This window comes from Mustelus asterias, unplaced genomic scaffold (genome assembly GCF_964213995.1).
Source record: "Mustelus asterias unplaced genomic scaffold, sMusAst1.hap1.1 HAP1_SCAFFOLD_1465, whole genome shotgun sequence".
In the NCBI taxonomy this organism is placed as follows: domain Eukaryota; kingdom Metazoa; phylum Chordata; class Chondrichthyes; order Carcharhiniformes; family Triakidae; genus Mustelus; species Mustelus asterias.
In genome coordinates this window covers 75,001-85,000 of record NW_027591410.1, presented here as the reverse complement: position 1 = coordinate 85,000, position 10,000 = coordinate 75,001, and the positions used below count along the sequence as shown (strand labels likewise).

General features: G+C 55.1%; 1 protein-coding gene across 1 annotated transcript in view; it reads right to left on the bottom strand.

Moving 5' to 3' along the window:
* The window catches only part of stx1b (syntaxin 1B), a 22,558-nt gene that overhangs the window by 2,594 nt on the left and 9,964 nt on the right, over positions 1-10,000 (bottom strand). Inside the window, exons 5-8 of the mRNA XM_078206373.1 lie at positions 8,418-8,526; positions 8,240-8,313; positions 3,415-3,552; positions 306-416 (exon numbers count right to left, since the gene is read on the bottom strand). Coding sequence (XP_078062499.1) covers positions 306-416; positions 3,415-3,552; positions 8,240-8,313; positions 8,418-8,526 — 432 coding nt within the window. The remainder of the gene's footprint in view (positions 1-305; positions 417-3,414; positions 3,553-8,239; positions 8,314-8,417; positions 8,527-10,000) is intronic.

Sequence of the window (10,000 nt, the reverse complement as noted above, 5' to 3'; positions counted from 1 at the left end):
CTCTCTCTACACTGTCCCCCATCAAACACTCCCAGGACAGGAACAGCACGGGGTTAGATACAGAGTAAAGCTCCCTCTACACTGTCCCCATTAAACACTCCCAGGACAGGTACAGCACGGGGTTAGATACAGAGTAATTCTCCCTCTACACTGTCCCCATCAAACACTCCCAGGACAGGTACAGCACGGGGTTAGATACAGAGTAAAGCCCCCTCTACACTGTCCCCCATCAAACACTCCCAGGACAGGTACAGCACGGGGTTAGATACAGAGCGATCGATGACCTCCCGTGGTTCTGTACTGACCCGTCGAGCTTTGCTTTGGTACTTGACGGCTTTCTTTGTGTCCGAGACAGCTCTCTCCACATAGTCGACGGAATGGTCCACGTTGTATTCAATCCGGTCAATCATCTCTCCCTGTCAGTTTCGGGATGGCGGTGGGCGGACGGGACGGGGTTTGGAGAGGGTTTGGGTTAAGAGGGAGGTGGTGGGGACAGGAGAGACACAGTTAGACACAACGCTTGTGAGACCGGACCCTACGATCGGGCCCCACACCCTCCCCGGCCCACCTCTCTATGGGTCCCTCTCAATCCAATATTTCCCACTCCCCCCCCCCCCTCCCACACCCTCACCCACCGTCTGGTCCAGGGGCTGAGAGGATCGTGTGTCCGTTGCCCCCCCTCATTGGGGTAGCTGATGGGGCAAGTTGGGACGGTGAGGATACCGGCTGGTGAAATTGTCCAAATTCACCAGTAGGCCTGAAATGAAGCCTGGGCCTCAATTTCCTTCTCTCTCCGTGTGCCCCGGAGCCTCTCAAGCCCACACTGGCCGGTGAGATTGGCTAAATTTAGCACAAGGCCCAAAATGAAGCCTGGGCCTCAATATCCAGGCCCTCCCTGTGCGAATGTGAGCTCTGAGTCCCACGCTGGCTGGTGAGGGTGACCAAATTCTGAATTCGGCACGAAATGAAGCCTGGGCCTCAATTTCCCACCCTCCCTTTGTGCAAATGGAGCCTCTTCAAGCGCAGAAGGGCCTGTGAGATTGGCTAAATTTAGCACTAGGCCCGGAATGAATCCTGGGCCTCAATTTCCCGCTTTTTCCTGTGTGCGTATGGAGCCCCTCAAGCGCAGAGGGGCCAATGCGATTGGCTGATTTAGGCCTGGAATGAAGCCTGGGCCTCAATTTCCCGTTCTCCCGCTGTGCCTACGGCGCCTCTCACGCCCAGGAGGGGTGGTGACGTGGCTAAAATAGCGCGAGGCCCAGAATGAAGCCTGGGCCTCAGTTTCCTGCTCTCCCCAAGTGGTCGTTGGGCTTCTCAAACCCAGAAGGGCCGGTTAGAGTCATAGAGTCATAGAGGTTTACAGCATGGAAACAGGCCCTTCGGCCCAACTTGTCCATGCCGCCCCTTTTTTAAAAAAACCCCTAAGCTAATCCCAATTGCCCGCATTTGGCCCATATCCCTCTATATCCATCGTACCCATGTAACTATCTAAATGCTTTTTAAAAGACAAAATTGTACCCGCCTCTACTACTGCCTCTGGCAGCTCGTTCCAGACACTCACCACCCTCTGTGTGAAAAAACTGCCCCTCTGGACCCTTTTGTATCTCTCCCCACTCACCTTAAACCTATGCCCTCTAGTTTTAGACTCCCCTACCTTTAGGAAAAAATATTGACTATCTAGCTGATCTCATTATTTTATAGACCTCTATAAGATCACCCCTCAGCCTCCTACGCTCCAGAGAAAAAAGTCCCAGTCTATCCAGCCTCTCCCTATAACTCAAACCATCAAGTCCCCGTAGCATCCTAATAAATCTTTTCTGCACTCTTTCTAGTTTAATAATATCCTTTCTATAATAGGGTGACCAGAACTGCACACAGTATTCCAAGTGTGGCCTTACCAATGTCTTGTACAACTTCAACAAGACGTCCCAACTCCTGTATTCAATGTTCTGACCGATGAAACCAAGCATGCCGAATGCCTTCTTCACCACTCTGTCCACCTGTGACTCCACTTTCAAGGAGCTATGAACCTGTACCCCGAGATCTCTTTGTTCTGTAACTCTCCCCAACGCCCGACCATTAACTGAGTAAGTCCTGCCCTGGTTCAATCTACCAAAATGCATCACTTCACATTTATCTAAATTAAACTCCATCTGCCATTCGTCAGCCCAGTGGCCCAATTGATCAAGATCCCGTTGCAATTGGAGATAACTTTCTTCACTGTCCACTATACCACCAATCTTGGTGTCATCTGCAAACTTACTAACCATGCCCCCTATATTCTCATCCAAATCATTAATATAAATGACAAATAACAGTGGGTCCAGCACTGATCCCTGAGGCACACCGCTGGTCACAGGTCTCCAGTTTGAAAAACAACTCTCTACAACCACCCTCTGGCTTCTGTCAAGAAGCCAATTTTGTATCCATTTAGATACCTCACCCTGGATCCCGTGAGATTTAACTTTATGCAACAACCTACCATGCGGTACCTTGTCAAAGGCCTTGCTAAAGTCCATGTAGACAACATCAACTGCACTGCCCTCATCGACCTTCTTGGTTACCCCTTCAAAAAACTCAATCAAATTTGTGAGACATGATTTTCCACTCACAAAGCCATGCTGACTGTCCCTAATCAGTCCTTGCATCTCTAAATGCCTGCAGATCCTGTCTCTCAAAATACCTTCCAACAACTTACCCACCACAGATGTGAGGCTCACCGGCCTGTAGTTCCCAGGCTTTTCCCTGCAGCCCTTTTTAAACAAAGGCACCACATTTGCCACTCTCCAATCTTCAGGCACCTCACCCGTGACTATCGATGATTCAAATATCTCGGCTGGGGGTCCCGCAATTTCATCCCTAGCCTCCCACAGTGTCCTGGGATAAACTTCATCAGGTCCCGGGGATTTAACTAACTTGATGCGCTTTAAGACTTCCAGCACCTCCTTCTCTGTAATATGTACTCCTCAAGACATCACTATTTATTTCCCCAAGTTCCCTAACATCCAGGCTTTTCTCAACAGTAAATACTGATGAGAAATATTCATTTAGGATCTCGCCCATCTCTTGTGGATCAGCACATAGATGACCTTGTTGATCCTTAAGAGGCCCTACTCTCTATGAGTGACTAATTTAGGCCTAGACCCGGAATGAAACCTGGGCCTCAATTTCACGCTCTCCCCGTGTGCTAATGGGGCCTCACAAGCCCAGGAGGACCGGTTGGGGCAACTAATTTAGCCTTAGGCCCGGAATAAAGCTAAGGCCTCAATTTCCAGCTCCCCCAATGTGTGGATGGTGGGGTTCTCAATCACACACTGGCCGGTGAGATTGGCTAAATTTAGCACTAGGCCCGGAATGAAGCCTGGGCCTTTCCCAGCGGCCCGGCTGGGGGTGGGGGGAGGGGTAAGTTCTCACCTGGCTCTCCACGAGCATCGCCATGTCGACGAACATGTCGTGAAGTTCCCGAATGCTGTTCTCCAGTTTGATAATCTCGGTGTGTCGCGTCTCGATCTCGTTCAGGGCTTGCTTGGTGATCTTGGAGTCCATGGTGATCTGCGGGGATGGAGTGGCGGGGGGCGGGGGGGTAGGGAGAGAGGGAGAGGGGGGGGGGGGAAGATGGGGGGGGAGGGAGAGAGGGAGAGGGAGAGAGGGGGGAAAGAGGAGGGGAAGGAGAGAGGAAGATGGAGATGTTACCAAGAGAAGGAAAGGGCATTCAAAAAGGTCGGGGTGACGCCTAACAGCTCCCCCACCCCCGACCAAGCTCCCTGCACATCCCCCCTTCACCCATCATCGTGTCCCCCGCACTCGCTCTCCCCCCTTGGCACGGCAACACAAATTTAATCTCGTCCAGCCCCTCCCACTTTCCCTATCTCTGTAACCTTCTCCAGACCCGACACCCTTCCCTATCTCTGTAATCTTCTCCAGACCCGACACCCCTCCCTATCTCTGTAACCTCCTCTAGCCCCTACACCCCTTCCTATCTCTGTAACCTTCTCCAGATCCTACAACCCTCCCTATCTCTGAAACCTCCTCCAGCCCCCTACACCCCTCCCTATCTCTGTAACCTCCTCCAGCCCCTACACTCCCTCCCTATCTCTGTAACCCCCTCCAGCCCCTACACCCCCTCCCTGTCTCTGTAACCTCCTCCAGCCCCAACACCCCCTCCCTATCTCTGTAACCTCCTCCAGCCCCAACACCCCCTCCCTATCTCTGTAACCTCCTCCAGCCCCTACACCCCCTCCCTGTCTCTGTAACCTCCTCCAGCCCCCTACACTCCCTCCCTATCTCTGTAACCCCCTCCAGCCCCTACACTCCCTCCCTATCTCTGTAACCCCCTCCAGCCCCTACACTCCCTCCCTATCTCTGTAACCTCCTCCAGCCCCTACACCCCCTCCCTGTCTCTGTAACCTCCTCCAGCCCCTACACCCCCTCCCTATCTCTGTAACCTCCTCCAGTCCCTACACCCCCTCCCTATCTCTGTAACCTCCTCCAGCCCCTACGCCCCTCCCTATCTCTGTAACCTCCTCCAGCCCCTACACCCCTCCCTATCTCTGTAACCTTCTCCAGCCCCTACATCCCCTCCCTATCTCTGTAACCTCCTCCAGCCCCTACACCCCTCCCTATCTCTGTAACCTCCTCCAGCCCCTACATCCCCTCCCTATCTCTGTAACCTCCTCCAGCCCCTACACCCCCTCCCTATCTCTGTAACCCCCTCCAGCCCCTACACCCCCTCCCTATCTCTGTAACCTCCTCCAGCCCCTACACCCCCTCCCTATCTCTGTAACCTCCTCCAGACCCTACACCCCTCCCTATCTCTGTAACCTCCTCCAGCCCCTACACCCCTCCCTATCTCTGTAACCTCCTCCAGCCCCTACATCCCCTCCCTATCTCTGTAACCTCCTCCAGCCCCTACACCCCCTCCCTATCTCTGTAACCCCCTCCAGCCCCTACACCCCCTCCCTATCTCTGTAACCTCCTCCAGCCGCTACACCCCCTCCCTATCTCTGTAACCTCCTCCAACCCCTACACCCCCTCCCTATCTCTGTAACCCCCTCCAGCCCCTACACCCCTCCCTATCTCTGTAACCCCCTCCAGCCCCTACACCCCTCCCTATCTCTGTAACCTCCTCCAGCCCCTACACCCCCTCCCTATCTCTGTAACCCCCTCCAGCCCCTACATCCCCTCCCTATCTCTGTAACCCCCTCCAGCCCCTACACCCCCTCCCTATCTCTGTAACCCCCTCCAGCCCCTACACCCCCTCCCTATCTCTGTAACCTCCTCCAGCCCCTACACCCCCTCCCTATCTCTGTAACCTCCTCCAGTCCCTACACTCCCTCCCTATCTCTGTAACCTCCTCCAGCCCCCTACACCCCCTCCCTATCTCTGTAACCTCCTCCGCCCCCTACACCCCCTCCCTATCTCTGTAACCTCCTCCAGCCCCTACATCCCCTCCCTATCTCTGTAACCTCCTCCAGCCTCTACACCCCCTCCCTATCTCTGTAACCTCCTCCAGCCCCTACACCCTCTCCCTATCTCTGTAACCTCCTCCAGCCCCCTACACCCCTCCCTATCTCTGTAACCTCCTCCAGCCCCTACACCCCTCCCTATCTCTGTAACCTCCTCCAGCCCCTACACCCCCTCCCTATCTCTGTAACCTCCTCCAGCCCCTACACCCCCTCCCTATCTCTGTAACCCCCTCCAGCCCCCTACACCCCCTCCCTATCTCTGTAACCTCCTCCAGCCCCTACACCCCCTCCCTATCTCTGTAACCTCCTCCAGCCCCTACACCCCCTCCCTATCTCTGTAACCCCCTCCAGCCCCCTACACCCCCTCCCTATCTCTGTAACCTCCTCCAGCCCCCTACACCCTCTCCCTATCTCTGCAACCTCCTCCAGCCCCTACACCCCCTCCCTATCTCTGTAACCTCCTCCAGCCCCTACACCCCCTCCCTATCTCTGTAACCTCCTCCAGCCCCTACACCCCCTCCCTATCTCTGTAACCTCCTCCAGCCCCTACACCCCCTCCCTATCTCTGTAACCTCCTCCATACCGTACACCCTCTCCCTATCTCTGCAACCTCCTCCAGCCCCTACACCCCCTCCCTATCTCTGTAACCTCCTCCAGCCCCTACACCCCCTCCCTATCTCTGTAACCTCCTCCAGCCCCTACACCCCTCCCTATCTCTGTAACCTCCTCCAGCCCCTACACCCCCTCCCTATCTCTGTAACCTCCTCCAGCCCCTACACCCCCTCCCTATCTCTGTAACCTCCTCCAGCCCCTACACCCCTCCCTATCTCTGTAACCTCCTCCAGCCCCTACACCCCTCCCTGTCTCTGTAACCTCCTCCAGCCCCTACACCCCTCCCTATCTCTGTAACCTCCTCCAGCCCCTACACCCCTCCCTATCTCTGTAACCTCCTACGACCCTGCGAGATCTCGGCCCTGCTCCAATTCCGGCCTCTCGAGCATCCCCCGATTCCCATCGCTCCGCCATTGGCGGCCGTGCCTTCAGCTGCCTCGGGGGCCCCAAGCTCTGGAATCCCCTCCCTGAACCTCCCCACCTCTCTCTTTGTCACTGCTTCTCTCACTCTCTTACTGTCTCAGGGGGTCCCTGATGGAGAGACTCCCTCTTTAACAGGGGAGTCCCTGACGGAGAGACTCTCTCTTTAACAAGTGTCCCTGACGGAGAGACTCCCTCTTTAACAGGGGAGTCCCTGACGGAGAGACTCTCTCTTTAACAAGTGTCCCTGGCGGAGAGACTCCCTCTTTAACAGGGGTCTCTGATGGAGAGATTCCCTCTTTAACAGGGGAGTCCCTGACAGAGAGACTCCCTCTTGAACAGGGGAGTCCCTGACGGAGAGACTCCCTCTTTAACAGGAGAGTCCCTGACGGAGAGACTCCCTCTTTAACAGGGGAGTCCCTGACGGAGAGACTCTCTCTTTAACAGGGGAGTCCCTGACGGAGAGACTCCCTCTTTAACAGGGGTGTCCCTGACGGAGAGACTCCCTCTTTAACAGGGGAGTCCCTGACGGAGAGACTCTCTCTTTAACAAGTGTCCCTGACGGAGAGACTCCCTCTTTAACAGGGATCCCTGACGGAGAGACTCCCTCTTTAACAGGGGAGTCCCTGATGGAGAGACTCCCTCTTTAACAGGGGAGTCCCTGACGGAGAGACTCTCTCTTTAACAAGTGTCCCTGACGGAGAGACTCCCTCTTTAACAGGGATCCCTGATGGAGAGACTCCCTCTTTAACAGGGGTCTCTGATGGAGAGATTCCCTCTTTAATAAGTGTCCCTGACGGAGAGACTCCCTCTTTAACAGGGGTCTCTGATGGAGAGACTCCCTCTTTAACAGGAGTCCCTGACGGAGAGACTCTCTCTTTAACAGGAGTCCCTGACGGAGAGACTCCCTCTTTAACAGGAGTCCCTGACGGAGAGACTCTCTCTTTAACAAGTGTCCCTGGCGGAGAGACTCCCTCTTTAACAGGAGTCCCTGACAGAGAGACTCCCTCTTTAACAGGGGTCCCTGATGGAGAGACTCCCTCTTTAACAGGGGTCCCTGACGGAGAGACTCCCTCTTTAACAGGAGTCCCTGACGGAGAGACTCTCTCTCTAACAGGAGAGTGAGTCCCTGACAGAGAGACTCCCTCTTTAACAGGGGTCCCTGACGGAGAGACTCCCTCTTTAACAGGGGTCCCTGACGGAGAGACTCCCTCTTTACCAGGGGTCTCTGACAGAGAGACTCCCTCTTTAACAGGAGTCCCTGACGGAGAGACTCTCTCTTTAACAGGAGAGTGAGTCCCTGACGGAGAGACTCCCTCTTTAACAGGGGTCCCTGACGGAGAGACTCCCTCTTTAACAGGAGTCACTGACAGAGAGACTCCCTCTTTAACAGGAGTCACTGACAGAGAGACTCCCTCTTTAATAGGAGTCCCTGACAGTGAGACTCCCTCTTTAACAGGGGAGTCCCTGATGGAGAGACACCCTCTTTAACAGGAGTCCCTGACAGTGAGACTCCCTCTTTAACAGGGGAGTCCCTGATGGAGAGACTCCCTCTTTAACAGGAGTCCCTGACAGAGAGACTCCCTCTTTAAAAGGGAGTCCCTGAGGGAGAGGCTCCCTCTTTAACAAGAGTCCCTGACAGAGAGACTCCCTCATTAACAGGAGTCCCTGACAGAGAGACTCCCTCTTTAACAGGGGAGTCTCTGACGGAGAGACTTTTTGACACAGAGAAGGAAACTCACATCATCGGTGAAGATGGCTAATTTGCCGCTTTCCAACATGTCTTCCAGTTCCTCGTTAGTGGTGGTCCGTCCAGCTGTGGGGGGGAGGGCACAGAGAGAGATCGAGTCAGTGTCTGTGACCAGGGATCGGGGAGGGATGTCCGCACCCCGGGACTGTGACCAGCCCGTCACTACTCACTGATTTCCAGCTGCCTCTGTATCCTGTCCTTGCAGCGATCCCGATATTTGGATTGAGTTGCATTATATTCCGTCATAACTTCCACAAACTTACGCGAAAGCGTGGAATGCTGCAGAGAGAGAGAGAGAGAGCGGTTAACTCCAAACCCACTCACACCCGGACCCAGAGGGGGAAAGGACAGTGTATCTAACGCACTGTGACACCCGGTCCCAGAGGGGGAAAGGACAGTGTATCTAACGCACTGTGACACCCGGTCCCAGAGGGGGAAAGGACAGTGTATCTAACGCACTGTGACACCCGGTCCCAGAGGGGGGAAAGGACAGTGTATCTAACGCACTGTGACACCCGGTCCCAGAGGGGGAAAGGACAGTGTATCTAACGCACTGTGACACCCGGTCCCAGAGGGGGAAAGGACAGTGTATCGAACGCACTGTGACACCCGGTCCCAGAGGGGGAAAGGACAGTGTATCTAACGCACTGTGACACCCGGTCCCAGAGGGGGAAAGGACAGTGTATCTAACGCACTGTGACACCCGGTCCCAGAGGGGGAAAGGACAGTGTATCGAACGCACTGTGACACCCGGTCCCAGAGGGGGAAAGGACAGTGTATCTAACGCACTGTGACACCCGGTCCCAGAGGGGGGAAAGGACAGTGTATCTAACGCACTGTGACACCCGGTCCCAGAGGGGGAAAGGACAGTGTATCTAACGCACTGGGACACCCGGTCCCAGAGGGAGAAAGGACAGTGTATCTAACGCACTGTGACACCCGGTCCCAGAGGGGGGAAAGGACAGTGTATCTAACGCACTGTGACACCCGGTCCCAGAGGGGGAAAGGACAGTGTATCTAACGCACTGTGACACCCGGTCCCAGAGGGGGAAAGGACAGTGTATCTAACGCACTGGGACACCCGGTCCCAGAGGGGAAAGGACAGTGTATCTAACGCACTGTGACACCCGGTCCCAGAGGGGGAAAGGACAGTGTATCTAACGCACTGTGACACCCGGTCCCAGAGGGGGAAAGGACAGTGTATCTAACGCACTGTGACACCCGGTCCCAGAGGGGGAAAGGACAGTGTATCTAACGCACTGTGACACCCGGTCCCAGCGGGAAAGGACTGTGTATCTAACGCACTGTGACACCCGGTCCCAGAGGGGGAAAGGACAGTGTATCTAACGCAGTGTGACACCCGGTCCCAGAGGGGGAAAGGACAGTGTACCTAACGGACTGTGACACCCGGTCCCAGAGGGGGAAGGGACAGTGTATCTAACGCACTGTGATACCCGGTCCCAGAGGGTGAAGGGACAGTGTATCTAACGCACTGTGACACCCGGTCCCAGAGGGGGAAAGGACAGTGTATCGAACGCACTGTTACACCCGGTCCCAGAGGGGGAAAGGACAGTGTATCTAACGCACTGTGACACCCGGTCCCAGAGGGGGAAAGGACAGTGTATCTAACGCACTGTGACACCCGGTCCCAGAGGGGGAAAGGCCAGTGTATCTAACGCACTGTGACACCTGGTCCCAGAGGGGGGAAAGGACAGTGTATCTAACGCACTGTGACACCCGGTCCCAGAGGGGG